General features: G+C 38.6%; 2 protein-coding genes across 2 annotated transcripts in view; one reads left to right on the forward strand and one right to left on the reverse strand.

Annotated features, from left to right (window-relative positions):
• Positions 1–16,488, reverse strand: part of LOC115232082 — a 121,796-nt gene that overhangs the window by 90,017 nt on the left and 15,291 nt on the right. The gene's annotated exons all lie outside the window — the stretch shown is intronic.
• LOC115232083 lies at positions 38–5,542 on the forward strand. The gene is made up of 4 exons (XM_036500239.1): positions 38–299; positions 2,642–2,672; positions 4,409–4,486; positions 4,884–5,542. The coding sequence occupies exons 1-4, from the start codon at positions 177–179 to the stop codon at positions 5,384–5,386; spliced, it is 735 nt and encodes a 244-aa protein (XP_036356132.1). The 5' UTR covers positions 38–176; the 3' UTR covers positions 5,387–5,542.

Here is a 16,488-nt window from a genome sequence, read left to right on the forward strand (position 1 = left end):
CAGCGATGTGTAGCAACTTCTGATGGTCTGGTCGGTCACGTGATCACGTGATATATATATACACACACATATATCGACCCAAGAGCAGAGACTTCATATTTGATTTCCCACCAACTGTCATACATCATCAACTGCAAAGTTTCTCTGTTGAAGAAGATATCACAATCGCCAACAGAATGTTCCTCAAGAAACTCAACATTCATCTGATTTTGGTCGGAATTATGTTTGTTATGATGGGTCTAACTTTCTTCCAACAAACTTCACGTATATTAAAGTTAGAGAAAAGATCCATTCAGCCGGTAAGATTATTTGATTTATACATATTCTATGTGGAATTATTATCTAAGATGGGATAGGGATTATGTGATCTGTCAACAGAATTATTTATTAAGATGTGTACTGAACATTAAAAATACTCAACAAATATGTTTGATTTGATATTGTGGGAGCAGAAATCACTATGATATATCTGAGACGATCACGATAGATTGTTGATGCACTTATTGATTTCTTACATACGCACAAAGTGAATGTTTTATATATATATATGTGTGAAGAAATTTCACCAGTGTATTACTGGTATTTATCTTACACATCATCGATGAGGCAGAGTTAAATCATCTCCAGCCTAAATTGAAATCTCAATCAAAATTAATAAAACTAAATGAAGTAAGTAATGTAGCCTGGTGCTCTATCAATACAATCTGTTGAGATAAATATTTACTAGACACAAGCAATTACTACTAAATTTCCTCCCCAACAACTTTAGACTTTAAGACTACCACAGGCATCTATTACTCTCTCTAAATTGCTTTGATTTTGCTCTGTTTTTACCTCTTCCTCTACCTCCACATCCTCTCTCATATCTTCTCAGCTTACCCGTACGCAATTCTTAAACACTACACACCTATGCACCTTACTTTATCCTATAACCAATCCTTAAAATCCTCCCTCACTCTATCTCTCTCTTTCTATTCATTTTCTTTTCTTTCCTTTTACCACTAAATAGCCACCTCCGCTACCATTCTGTTATCGAACGTTGATACGTTTGCTTTTTTTTTTTCTCGGGATGTCTACTATGTCAGGATTTAAAACCCACATGGATCTGCGCAGGATTGCACCTAAGGATTCATGCTCTTGTTTCTATAACTTCGGAAAGTTGAACTATGAACTTTTATGCTTTTTTCTTCTTTCTTTCCATCTCCTTATTTTTTTACTCCCTTCCTCTATGTCGTCATCTCATTAATATATACCATTTTCACTTTCCCTATTTGTCTCTGATGTCGGAATATCCCTTGCTCGGGGATATCATAGAAACAGGTGTAAAGCTGAATTTTTTCCAAAAATATTCTATACGACTTGAGATGTTTGCCTTGTCTTAATGTTTGTTGTCCTCTTTAACAATTCTATATCTGCTGCATCGGAAATCTGCAATGGCTCCACAATTTCCATCTCGGTTATAATCTTATAGCCCTAGTAATCTGTTACAGCACTTACCTAGCAGTACCTAAGTGTTTAGATCACCTGTGAACTAAACCCCATACCTTGTGTGTGTGTATATATATATATATATATATATATATATATATATTGGCCTGCTCGCTTAGCCAGCAGGGTGGCGTCATTTGAAGGCTAAAACAATGCGAAGCGCATTGTGACCAGCGATATGTAGCAACATCTGACAGTCTGGTCGGTCACGGTGATACACACACACACACACACACACACATATATATATATATATATGTGTGTGTGTGTGTATATGTATATGTATATGTATATGTATGAATGTATATATGTATATATGTATATATATATTCAGATTTGGCGAGGACAGGACAACCAGAAATGATGAGATCAACTCTTTATTTTATTTGTTGCACATTTTCCATTTCATTACTTTGCTTTTATAGTGGTTTGTGGTCAGGCGTTGGTCTTGTGCAGCGAGGATTAATCCTTCTTTTTCTGCTTTTAGTCCAGAAGTTTTGAGCTATTGTTGACTTATACTTAAGCTCACTTCTCTGTCAAGCTTTGCCTGTAGTTCGTTTTGTAGTTCTGTTTTCATGTTGTTTTTCTCTCTTTGATCGCACCTGTTGTGTTGTCATCTGAGATCAGTGTTTCAGTGTAATTTGTTTCTGTTTTGTATTCTGTCGCCTCCTTGTGTATAGAGAAAATTGTTCTTTTTTTTCCGTGTTGCTTTATTTCATGTAATAGTCGTCCATGCTTCCTACACTTTCTCTTTGTTATTTCCTCTTTTTAGCACTAAAACAGTAACCAAATTTCGAATATTACTCTATTGTCTTATTGAGCCTTTGGTAGAAATAACACACACACACACACACACACACACACACACACACACACACACACACACACACACACACATACACACACACATACACACACATATCTGTATGAGTGGACAAACGAAAGAAAAAAACACCCTCTCTCTCTCACACACGCACACATACATTCAGAAGCATTAAATGATAATGATAATGATAATGTAATCAAACGTCCATTCAAAATTATATCTTGAACTTTTTGATCATAATTCTCTTAATCATAATTAACATGGAGCTAAAGGACAACAAATATATATTACATAACTAACATTAAATATGTTTTTTTCTAATTTCAGAGAGAAAATCCGACAAGTAAACCACCTTTCGGTATGTTTCATGTTTTAATATCTATCCTACAACTCCATTGAGGTTGCCTTTGTCTTTCATCCTGTCGGAGTCGATAACATAATTACCAGTTGAGGACTGGAATCGATTCACTCGCTCCACCGAAATTACTGGCCTTGTTTCAAAATTTAAAACCAACATGTGTCCTTATTTGTGTTTCACCTATCATTTAATGCTTCTGAATGTATGTGTGCGTGTGTGAGAGAGAGAGGGTGTTTTTTTTCTTTTGTTTGTCCACTCATACAGATATGTGTGTGTATGTGTGTGTGTATGTGTGTGTATGTGTGTGTATGTGTGTGTGTGTATATGTGTGTGTGTATGTGTGTGTGTGTGTGTGTGTGTGTGTGTGTGTGTGTGTGTGTGTGTGTGTGTGTTATTTCTACCAAAGAACAACTGTAGTTAATAACCTTTTCAGTTGACATAGGAATGGAATTTGACCCAATGAATAGTTCGTATTTGATTTTTGAATGTAGACAATCGGTTCCCCAGATCCCAAACCTGTACACCAACAGTCTCTCTACTTTTCTTGTTCCACGCGAGGAATTCTACAAAGGTGTCGTGAATACTTTCTAAGTATTTAAAGTTGCTGCTGCATGTTCCACATCTGCTATCTCCACATCTTTTCATGGAAAATTCTGATTCATTCTCTGATGTGAATTTTGCTCGTGTGAGGTAGGGTTTTTTATCAATCAGATTTTTCATTTTGGAGCTTTGTAGAAGTATAGGTAGGTTTGATTTTATGATATGAAAGATGTTGGCTAGCCAAGGATTGTTCGTATTAATACATGGAATCCTATGTTCATTATTTTTCTCCTTTTATGTCCTTAGTTTTGAGATGATCAGCCTCATTGTCTTTTTAATTCCCAAATATATTGATAGGTATACAATGAAAAAAGAAGAGTAAGAAAAAAATGCTTTGTAATGAAATTTCAAGGAATTGACTACATCAAATTGAAAAAGAAACACACACTCTCTCTCTCTCTCTCTCTCTCTCTATATATATATATATATATATATATATATATATATATATATATATATATATATATATATATATAAAATATATAAGTATTATATATATCCGTTCTCCATCCTTTATTATCATTTTTTCTTTCTTTCTTGATTGTCCTGAAACCTCCCTCTCTATCTATCCACCCCTCTTTGCTTTTCTTTCTCTTTCACATCCTTTTTCCAAAAAACAAAAACAATATTCTTCTCTTCTAAACAAACCAGAAACACCTCCGATCCATAGAAATGCACAACGAAATGTTCTTTACCATTTTGATTTTGCCTTGATGAGTTCGAAGTACGAACGAAAGCGATATTAAAGGATTATCCAAAATTCTGACTGCCTGCTTTTTCTCAGTATACAATATCTGTACATCACTTCAAACGCTCTATATATTTATATATTGAGGGTAAAGACCCACTTCGGTAATGAATGATCATGGGATTTGCACCTAGAAACTTCCCCTCCGAGGGCACTTTCTACAGCTGAATGAATTGGAGCAACGTGAAAATGAAGTATCTTGCTCGAGAAAACAACACATAGCCCGATCCGGGAATCGAACTCACTACCTCATGATCGTGAGCCCTATGCTCTAGCCATTGAGCGAGGCGCCTTCACATTGTGTGTGTGCTTGCGTGCGTGTGTCCGTGCGTGTGTGTGTGTGTGTGTGTAGCATTAATTGTAATTATGAAAAATATTTACCTTACAGATTTTCGGTCTGGTGCCGTATATACGCATTGGGGAAAACGAAATTGCACTTCTAAAAGATCTCACCAAGTCTATTCAGGTAAGCATATATAATGCTTCACCCCAACATTGGTTATTTATGTCTCGAGAAGTTCCACACTATAACACAACCCACTTCTAGATTACTAAACGTCACAAATAGTTTCTCAGAAATAAAACTCGAGACATGGATTTTACTCGAGGTACTTTTTTTTTAACAAATTTTGATTCGTCTTCTGAGAAGAAATGTGTGAACGTATAACTAATCAACTCTTAATTCACTAAAATCTCATATTTGTTTATCAACGATAATTAATGAATGTGAATTAGAGTGATCGCTATATGGAACAATTATTCACCATTGCACTCATTTTTGGTGTGATGTCGATGGTAGATGTAATTTGATTCATTAGTTATTTCAAAAATAAACACTGACATTTTCTCATATTTGTTGACAGGTGTTGCTGCCGGATCGTTTTACTCATACAGTGGAGGCGGAAGTAACTATCTATGCCTTACAATGAAACCTCAATGGGGTAATTTCACAAAAACTTTTGAACACGCTGCCACTATATACGGTGTTGAGTATGAGGTATCAGACAATAAGAAAAGTCCGAAATTTGGAATGTTTGCACCTAAACCATACACTTTGCAAAATCAAGACGTCCCTTGTGCGGTCTGTGAAACAAAAGAACCTGCTTCAGTAATAATGATTCCTGGTCGAAAAGAATGTCTGGGTAATTGGAAAATAGAGTATTCAGGTTATTTGATGACAGAACATTATAGGCACGCAGGTAGAACTGAATTTATATGTGTCGACAAAGAAGCTGAAGCTGATAATTCTGGCTACCAAAATCAGGATGGTGCTCTATTGTACCACGTACAAGCTATTGTTGGTTCGTTGCCAAGTCCTCCATACGAGAACTATAGAGAGTTAACGTGCGTTGTGTGTAGTAAATAGTCAGGTTTCTTTCCTCCTAAAATCTATATTAAATATTCACTCACATACGGATGTGTATAACTTTTGTTAAACATGTACAATAATAATTACAGCGATAGCAATTTAATATGTTGTTTCAAGGGGTATGTAGGCATGCATGTATGTATTATGTATATATATATATATATATATATATATATATATATATATATATATATATATATATATATATATATATATACATATATATATGTATATATATATATATATATATATATATATATATATATATATATATATATATATATATATATATATATATATATATATATATATATATATATATATATATATATATATATATATATATATATATGTATAGAAAATAGTCAAAAGTGAAAAAACTACAGAAGGCTTGTTTTAAAAGGTTAAAAAATATATTTGAGTCATTATGTTAGAAGAATGTTATAAAATTTTTTCATACAGTGACATAGTTTTTGAAGAAATTACCGGTTTCGTGTTAACTTTTCAAATTTCTCAAAACATCGTGTTATGTCTTCGTTATGAAGTGTAAAGAAGAGTTCCAGGTAAGGGGAGGTAATAAGTGATTTCTTCCGGCGTAAGGGAGATAATCGCTTTATATTTATTTTCCCTTTTATTTAATGGGGTGAGTTTCTATGTATAAGAATGTTAGAGTGGTTAAGTTTGGGCTTATATTTTTCAATGAAGACTGTTTCCTTGTTTAGTCTAATTTGTGTTGGTGTTCCAATAGCACATTGATAAAATGGAAAGATTAAAAATTGTGGTAGTAGTTGCTTTGCGCATTTCTCAATATGCACACTAAGGGGTATCATTCTGTATTCTGGGAATGCAATCTGTTGTCGATGCAGTGTGCATCTACGTCTGAGTGATAGTCCCGTGGACCCCACGTAGTTTTGGTGGCAGCCCGAGCATCTTATGACATAAATTATGTTTTCAGAAGCACAAGTAAAATTAGATTTGATCTTGAATTTTTGTCCCTCTTTGAAGAGGAATTCTGATCCTTCTAGAAGGTTTGGGCATGTTGCACAGTTTGGTCTACCACATTTTTTTACTTTTGCATCCGTAATTTCAGAAAACAATTTTGCCTTTGTGAGAATCTTTTTAAGTGATTTAGGTTGTTTGTAGCTTTTAATGATTTTATGTATGTTTAGAATTTCCTTTAATTTGGGGTCCTTATGAAGTATTGGTAAATTCTGGGTGATGATGGTGAAGGCTTCTTTGTTTTTGGGGTTGTATGTGGATATGTAAGGCAGTATTTTCGGGGAAGGTGTGTTGTTGTGTTGAACTTTTCTCATGAATCAAAAAGTAGGTATTGTTTAGCGTCTCTGGCTTTGTAAAGAATGTCTATTTCTATTTTAAGGTTAATTTTTTTAATTAGTATATCTAAGAATGGAACCTCCTTTTGGTTGTATTCCATTGTGAACTGTATATTTGGGTTGATGCTGTTCAATAGGTTTTTGAATTTTAGGAGTTTATCTGTGTTTTCATTCCAGAATATAAAACAATCGTCCAGGAATCGTTTCCAATTCTCTTTTATGTATTGAGAGAGGGGGTTTCCAAAGGTCGATAAAGATTCCTGGTATACAATTATTTCCAGGTAGCCCATTGTTAGGTTCGCAATGACTGGTGCTGGCCTTGTACCCATAACAATTCCGGATTTTTTACGGTAAAATGTATTGTCAAACATGAAGTGGTTATTATGTAGGATGTATATACATACATACATACATACATACATACATACATACATACATACATGTGTGTGTGTGTGTGTGTGTGTGTGTGTGTGTGTGTGTGTGTAATGAAAAAATGCATTGTGAATAAACAATGACAGGTAAAAACCGAAACGTAAAAGACTTTTCCATTTTTCCCGAGTGTTAATTAAATATACTGATTGTTGCTCCTACACCTGTCTTCGTCTTTAATTTTTCTATAAATTTTTTATATATATATATATATATATATATATATATATATATATATATATATATATGTATATACAACTGGAAAATCCTGGAGGGTCTTGTCCCAAACTTTGGCATTCAAAGTTACCCCAACCGCAGAACGGGGCGCCACTGCATGGTGCCAAGGATTCCAACATCACCATCAAAATACAGGTCCAGATACTGCAACAGCTTGGGTTTCAGAGGACCACAGCCCTTTAACACCCTCCCTAAATGCCTGAGAGACTTACATGGTGTGGATGTGGGTTTCTTTAAAACTAAACTGGATCTCTTTTTGTCGGGAGTCCCAGATGAACCTACCTCACGACAGGAGACACAGATACGGGCAGCAGCATCGAACTCCCTTGTTGATCAAGTGCCACGTATCAGAGGTGGATTCACAAATTAGTGTAGCTCATTCAGCGGTGGTGCCCCAGCATGGCCGCGGCCTTCGGGCTAAAACATTTTTAAGGATTTAAGGATATATATATATATATATATATATATATATATATATATATAGTTCATAAGACATATTTTTAAAAATAGAGTGTATAAAAAGTCTTTATACACAAAGAGGATACCATTGACAGGACTCTTTACATGCCAAAAAGCCCAGTTAAAACTCAAACCACGAAAAGCGAATTCGTGAGATACGCCATTATAATACTAGAACGAAAAAAAAATGAAGTAGTTAATCCGGAACTCGAGTTTCACTATTAATTGCCAAATAAACTAATTTGGAATCTTTAGCTCGTCAGCGGAATCGCTAATTATTAAATAATCATGTAGTTGCAAAGCATGTAAGGAGTCTTGTCAATGTTCCCCTCTTTATTTATAAAACATACAAGAACTATAGTACTTATTCAATCGATCTTTTGACGAGCCACTAAGTTACGGGAACGTCAACACATCAACATCGGTTGTCAAACAATGGTAGTGGGACAAACATAAATACCCAAACATATGCATATATATACATATACATATATACGGCAGGTTTCTTTCAGTGTATATATATATATATATATATATATATATATATATATATATATATATATATAATAGTTTAAAGAAAACAGAGAATACACATAGAATATTCACTTTTTTAATCATTGTGCAGACATATTAAGTTCCGCTTTTTGCCGACGTTTCAGTAATTTGTTACTTGAACTTTAATGTGCTTTGTGAAAATAAATTTCGTACAAATTTTTTGCAAACGGACTTATATATATATATGTATATATATGTTTATATATATATACGAGCAAAACGCCCCCCGTCCAATGGACGGTGCTGAGTTGTCAAACATTTAAACCAAATTTTCTCAAAACAACTTGTCCCGCCGTCCCATAGGCCTCCCCATTGAGAAATACTGATTTAACCTAAATTTGAGACACCAGCAAAAGAACAAATAAAGATAGACTTTTTTTCTATTCCAAAGAAAAATGATTTTATTTACACAAATATGCAACCGAAGAGTTTATCGATCGCATTCTCACCTGGAATCGATTTTTGTTATTTTTTCAAGACTTATGCACGCCCTGATAGAAGACAGACGCACAGACAGACAGAACGGATTTTATATAATATATATATATATATATATTCTTTTATTTCAGTCATTTGACTACGGCCATACTGGAGTACCACCTTTAGTCGAACAAATCAACCCCAGGGCTTATTCTTTGTAAGCCTAGTACTTATTATATCGTTTCTGTTGTCGAACCGCTAAGTTACGGGGACGTAAATACACCAACATCGGTTGTCAAGCGACGGTGGGGACAAATACAGATACACAACCATATACATACTTATATATGTATATATATATATATACACACACACACACACACTCACAAGGCTTTGGTCGGCCTGAGGCTATAGAAGAAGACATTTGCTCAAGTTGCCATTTAGTGGGACTGAACTCCCACTAAGTGGCAACTTAGTGGGAGTTATATATATATATATATAAAATAAACGAAAACTAATTTCTGTGTGTCAGTGTGTCACATTTAAATTCCCGTTCTCACTATTCAATGACACTCCTACTATTCCTCGTGATGGGGTGAGAGCAATAGAAGGCATAGAAACGGTGAGGGTGGTGGCGAAGACAGACAGAAAGAGAGAAAAAAGGAAGGATGAGAAAGAGAGATAAAGAAATTTAAAGAAAGTTGATGTTTTTATTAAAAGCACTCGTGTTGATGGTGTCATTGGGAGTAATAATAAGAGACTGAGTGGGTATGTGAGAGACTGAGTGGGTATGTGAGAGACTGAGTGGGTATGTGAGAGACTGAGTGGGTATGTGAGAGAGAGAGGTACTGGCTACTGAACTAACATGCTGAATAACATACTGAAGGAACGCACATTTAGCCCTTTTGAGATTGTAATGGGGTGATAGTAATAGTATGAGCTGTAATTGTGATAGAGGTAGTGGTGGTCAAGGATGATAGTGAGAGTAAGCGATGTGAAAGACTGTGGTGATGGTGGTGACGTCAGAAGTCTGAATGGTGTGTGTATGGCAGTTGTGGTAACGATGGTGGTGATACTGGTGATGGTTGAAAACAATCAACAGAGAGAGAGAGAGAGAGAGAGAAGGAAAGAAAGAGGTTAGAACAAAAACTGTACTGAGCCCCGGAATGGGAAGACAAAAATTGTTTATCCTGCAGCTTCACAATAAGTTCCAAGTCGACAAATTATATCATTGTTCCGATGAGAATTATTCATTGCTTGAAAAATATTGGTCAATCGGGATAAAATTTAATATGTACCCAATGTAGGAAATGTCATTGTTGAGCCCAAGGCCTAATGAAGAGCCCTCCACAGGAGCTAGCTTAAACACTTTTCTATTATATATATGTATATATATAACGTAAGGGGTATCAGCCATCTGAATGTGGCTAGCCACTGGGGGTGGGGGTGTTACTGATGCTTTTAGCCCCAGGCGATCAACGTCACCAGAAGGACTTTAGACACTATCTCAGTGTCCTTGTGTTACTTGCAAAGGGAGGTCATCCTCCCTCGAAGACCCGAGTACTACATACGGACTATAGTTTCAAGGTAATTGCCTCTCGTCAACGCATGGTAAGCACTGGTCTTCGATGAAGAGATTCTCGTTCAGAGATTTATTATTGTTTTCAGACAGTTTTTCTACATCAGTGACAGTGGTTACTGTGAAAAACATTATATATTACTTGCGAGGGGACTCCTTCATCGAAGACCAGTGCTTACCATACGTTGACGAGAGGCAATTACCTTGAAACTATAGTCCGTATGTAGTACTCGGGTCTTCGAGGGAGGATGACCTCCCTTTGCAAGTAACACAAGGACACTGAGATAGTGTCTAAAGTCCTTCTGGTGACGTTGATCGCCTGGGGCTAAAAGCATCAGTAACACCCCCACCCCCAGTAGCTAGCCACATTCAGATGGCTGATACCCCTTACGTTGTCGAGCGGTTACTGTTTATATCTCGTTCAGAGATTTATTAGTTTTTGTATATATATATATATATATATATATATATATATATATATATATATATATATATATATATATATATATATATATATAAAATTAATTAAGGGTAGAAATTGATATTTATCAATTAAGACCAGTGGTCTAGCATATTAGAAAAAAAGAATCCGAAGATTAAAATATTTATATACCAATTAAGGACTGAACACGAAAAGTGGACAGTCAACATGCTAGATATAGATGTCAAATCGGCATTCTCCACAAAAGATTATGTTCTCAGATCAAACTCAGCACAAAACCATAGCAATAAATAAGTGAAAATATAATGGCGATTTGACGTCTATATCTAGCATGTTGACTGTCCACTTTTCGTGTTCAGTCCTTAATTGGTATATATATATATATATATATATATATATATATATATATATATATATATATATATATAGCAATAATAAACCTCTGAACGAGATGTAAACAGTAACCGCTCGACAACGTAAAGTATACTAGCCATCTCAATATGGCTAACCACTAAGGGTGGGTGATACTGTAGCTTTTAGCCCCAGGAGATTATCGTCTCCAGCTTTACTGTTTACATCTCGTTCAGAGATTTATTATTGCTTGCAGACAGTTTTTCGAAATCAGTGACGGAAGTTACTGGGGAAAAACAATAAGTATTTGCAAACAGGTCTCCCTTCATCGAAAACCGGTGATTGCCGTACGTTGACAAGAGGCAAATACCTCGAAACTGCACTCCGTGCGTATCACGTAGGTTTACGAGAGAGGGATGACCTCCCTTTGCAAATACACAGAAAGTGTGCCTAAAGCCAGCTGGAGACGATGATCTCCTGGGGCTAAAAGCTACAGTAACACCCACCCTTAGTGGTTAGCCATATTGAGATGGCTAGTATACTTTACGTTATATATATATATATATATCCGCCAATGCGGTGTTGAGCACTGATTTCATCGTGCTACATTTATGTGTATGTATATATATATATATATATATATATATATATATATATATATATATACATAGTTAATCCAAACAAGAAAGCACAAAAAAACACAACAACGCGAGGACGTGGAACAAATATAGTATTATTGGATGCTCAGGAAAGAAGGAAAGAAGGAGGGTTTAACGTTTCGAGCGGAGCGTCTTCGTCGGAAACGTAGGAGAAGGAAAGTTCCAGAGAAGGGAAGACAGAGAAAAAAAATCGCCAACGGTACACACGAGGTCACATTTTGAAAGACCGGAAGGAAAAGGCTGAAGAAAGATGTTTTCAAAGACAGAAGAGTAGTATAGTCAAAGACAGCAGAATGTTAGGAGGGGGAATGTGTGTGTAAGTGTGGATATGTGCGTGCGCGGAGGTCTGCGTGTGTGTGTGTGTGTGTGTGAGTGTGTGTGTGTGTCTGTGTGTGTATGTGTGTGTGGTTGTAGCTGTAAACAAAGGGCTAGTAGTAAGCTTGGCTAGTTTGTAAGAATAAGGATTGGTGTTTTTGTCCCTGCCACAGGTCAGCACTGTTACTTTGAAGTATGTGTGTGTGTGCGTGTATGTATATGTATCGTGTGTGTGTTTTGTTTGTAGTACGTGTGTGTATGTATGTGTGTGTTCGTGTGTGTATGCGTAGAGTTTGGGAGTGTGGCGAATAACTGTGCTTTACTTAGTGTATGTGTGCGTGTGTGCTGTACGTGTTTATGTGTATATATATGTATGTGTAATTGTGTGCGTGTATGTATAATTGTGTGCCGTGTGTATGGGATGTATGTGTGGGTTCATTTGTGTGTGTGTGTGTATGTATGTGTGTGTGTCTGTGCCCATGTGTGTATAAATGTGTGCGTATCTGTATGAGTATTGTTTGTTGGAGGTATATGTGGGCATCTGTGCTGGTGTGTGTGTTTGTACGTGTGTATGTGTGTGTGCGTGTATTGTATATATATATATATGTGTGTGTGTGTGTACGTGCGTGCAAGTGAATGTATGTATACATGTTCGTGTGTGTACAAATATAGAGGTTTATATGTGTGTATATATATGTATGCAAGCACACACGTTCTGATTGAAAGATTGATGGAAAAAAAATTGGTGTGGGTGTATGTGAATCCACAGGCACACACATACATACACTGACGCACGCCTGCAATACAGCCAACCCCATATATATGTATGTATGTATGTATGTATGTATGTATGTATGTATGTATGTATGTATGTGTGTGTGTATGTATGTATGTATGTATGTATGTATGTATGTATGAATGTATGTATGTATGTGTGTATGTATGTATGTGTATGTGTGAATGTATGCGTGTGTGGGGGGAGTTGGAGTTGTGTGGGCGTAATGTACATGTGTGTGCTTGTGTGTGCACGGGCATATGTATGTGTGCGCGTGGGGTTGTATTTTTGTGTGTGTGCGTGTGTGTATATGTGTGCGTATATGTGCATGTATGTTGTACGTGTGTGGTGTGTTGGAAGTATGTGTGTGTTCGTGGATACGTGAGTATGTGTGTGTATGTGTTTCTGTATAAGGACAATAATTTATAAAAACAATAAAATAATAAAAAAACAATAAATAATATAAAAGACGTAATAGCACATAGGGGGGAAAGGGGGAGGAAGAAATAAGAAATAAAAAAGTTGCTTGTTGTGGGAGGTAGAGCGCATCACTAGGAGGAGGGGCCTGTGTTGAGTCCGTGCGGGGTATAAGTCTGTAAAGTGAAAATGAACCGTTGCTCCAAGTGAAACCTGGATTGTGGAGGACCGTTGTTTGGGGCGAGACCAAACACAGAGATGTCATCGGGGGAATGGCTGGCCGAGCAGAAGTGACGTGCGACGGGAGAATTAGAACGCAGCCGAAATTCCATTAGATGTTCGGAAAATCGGTCGGCCAACCGGCGTCGCGTCTGACATACATACAGCATCCCGCAGAGGTTGCATTTTATGCAATATATGAGACCAGACGAAGTGCACGTAAAAGAATGTCTAATACGTACAGTTCGCTGGTTGGAATCGGTGACAGCAGTGGTGTTGGTGATGAAGGGGCAGGTGTTGCAGCGGGATCTGGAGCACGGGAAAGATCCGTGTGGGGCTGAGGGGGAAGAAGAGAGGGTGCTACGGACCAGGAGTTCGCGTAGATTCTGGGCTCGTTTGAAGGAGGACAGGGGTGGGTTGGGGAAAATGGGGCGAGTCGTGGGATCGAACTGGAGACGACGGAAGGCACGTAGTATCTTCCGACGAAGGGTTAGAGTGGAGGGGTGGAAAAGGAGGGGAAAGGAAGTGCGGTTGGAGGGTTGGTGAGAGGAAGGAGAAAGGGCGGTGGTGCGGTCGATGCGACGAGCGCGGGCAAGGGCGTTCAAGACCAGGGTTGATGGGTATCCTCGATGCCTGAACAGGCGGTCCAGGTACTGAGACTGAGTCTCGAAAACCTGGTCGCGGCTGCACAAGCGTCGGAGGCGGAAGAACTGGGAGTAGGGGATGGCCCGTTTGGTGTGGAAGGGATGGGAGGAGGAGAAGTTGAGATAGAGGTGGGAATCCGTGGGTTTGAAGAAGGCGGAGGTGGTGAGAGAGTGTGAGGGGCGGTCGATGCTAAGAGAGATATCAAGGAAATTAACAGAGGTATTGGAGATGGTGGAAGTGAATTGGAGAAAGGAAAGAGATGAGTTGTTCGCGGGAAAGGGAGGTAGCGCCTATGCAGTCGTCTATGTAGCGACCGTATAGTTCTGTGGTCGGCCCGGAGAATTGGGAGAATACTTGGGCCTCAATGTAGCCAACAAAGAGATTGGCGAAATTGGGGCCCATTCTCGTTCCCATCGCGACCCCAGACAATGTTGGTACGTTTCCTCGGCGAACGTGAAACAGTTGAGGGTAAGGACGAGCTCTGCCAGGCGGAGAAGGGTGGGGATGATAAGGGTGGGGTCGGGACGACGGTCGAGGAAGTATTGGAGAGCTAAGAGACCATCGTTGTGGAGAATTACAGTGTAAAGGGATTTTATGTATGAGGAGGTGTGAGGGGCTGGAAGTGAAGGAAAAGGAATTGAAGAGACAGAGGGCGTGGTTAGTGTCATGTATGTGGGATGGGAAGGCAGCGACTAAGGGGGACAGGAAGCGATCGCGGTATAGGGAAATGTGTTCAGTGGGGCAATTACAGGCGGAAACGATGTGGCGGCCAGGGTTATTGTGTTTATGAATTTTGGGAAGGAAATAGATGGTGGAGGTGCGGGGTGTACGGACGATGAGGCTGGTGGCGGTGGGGGGGAGAGCAGACGAGGAGATGAGATCGTGGATGGTGGAGGACACTCGCTGTTGGTAGGAAGAGGTGGGATCGGAGGGGAGGAGGCGATAGAAGAGGGGATTTTGAAGCTGGCTGAGTGCTTCCTCCCTGTATAGGTCCGCGCACCACACCACCACTGCTCCGCCTTTGTCTGCCGGTTTGATGACGATGTCATTGCGGCGACTTAGGTTGCGAAGGGCAATCAATTCAGCCCGAGTGAGGTTGTCTCGGAGAGGTCTTTTTTTAAAGTTAAACTGGTTGATCAACGCACTGCAGTCGTTCACGAACAAATCTAGGCTACTGAATTGGCCTGGGGGCGGCGTCCAGTTGGATGGGCGGCGCCCCAGCTCCAGAAAGCAATCCTGATTGTCGTGACGCTGTGGAGACGCGTGGAAAAATGGGCAAAGTTTGAGGCGGCGCAGGAACTGGTTGACGTCGGTCCGTGTCTCAAATTCGTCACAGTGGCGCGTGAGAGGCGTGAAGCGGAGTCCCTTACTGAGGAGAGAGCGCAGAGGTCAAACCCACTAAATGGCAACTAAATGTCTTCTACTATAGCCTCAGGCCGACCAAAGCCTTGTGAGTGTGTGTGTGTGTGTGTGTGTGTGTGTGTGTGTGTATATATATATATATATATATATATATATAGGTATGTATATGTTTGTGTATCTGCGTTTGTCCCCACCGTCGCTTGACAACCGATGTTGGTGTATTTACGTCCCCGTAACTTAGAGGTTTGACAAAAGAGACCGATAGAATAAGTACTAGGCTTACAAAGAATAAGTTCTGGGGTCGATTTGCTCGACTAAAGCCGGTGCTCCAGCATGGCCGCAGTCAAATGACTGAAACAAAAGTATAAAAGAAAAAGAGCGTCTGGAAAAAAAGGCTTCGTTATATTTATTCAGTCTCTTTACATTCTTTGGTTAAAATCAAATCACATTTATTTATAATGTATGTGTGTGTGTGTGTGTGTGTGTGTGTGTGTGTGTGTGTGTGTGTTATGGCGCATGGCTTAGTAGTTAGGGTATTCGGCTCACGATTGTAAGGTCATGAGTTCGATTCCTGGAGACGTATTGTGTCCTTGAGCAGGACACTTTATTTCACGTTGCTCCAGTCCATTCAGCTGGCAAAGATGAGTTGTACCTGTATTTCAAAGGGCCAGCCTTGTCACATTCTGTGTCACGCTGAATCTCCCTGAAAACTATGTTAGGGGTACACGTGTCTGTGGATTGCTCAGTCACTTGCACGTTAATTTCACAAGTAAGCTGTTCCGTTGATCGTATCAGCTGGGACCCTTGTTGTCGTAACCGACGGAGTGATCCTTCATCTGGAAAGTTCTACAGATTTTTATAATTTCAGTGACGGATTGAATCTGTAGCCATCGAATCAGCT

This window comes from Octopus sinensis, unplaced genomic scaffold (assembly GCF_006345805.1).
Source record: "Octopus sinensis unplaced genomic scaffold, ASM634580v1 Contig19304_ERROPOS200000, whole genome shotgun sequence".
Taxonomy (NCBI): Eukaryota; Metazoa; Mollusca; class Cephalopoda; order Octopoda; family Octopodidae; genus Octopus; species Octopus sinensis.

Coding starts and splice junctions, on each gene's coding strand:
- LOC115232083 (XM_036500239.1), top strand. CDS start 177: ATGTTCCTCAAGAAACTCAACATTCATCTGATTTTGGTCGGAATTATG. Junction 2,673..4,408: donor GACAAGTAAACCACCTTTCG/GTATGTTTCATG, acceptor TTTACCTTACAG/ATTTTCGGTCTGGTGCCGTA. Junction 4,487..4,883: donor ATCTCACCAAGTCTATTCAG/GTAAGCATATAT, acceptor ATTTGTTGACAG/GTGTTGCTGCCGGATCGTTT.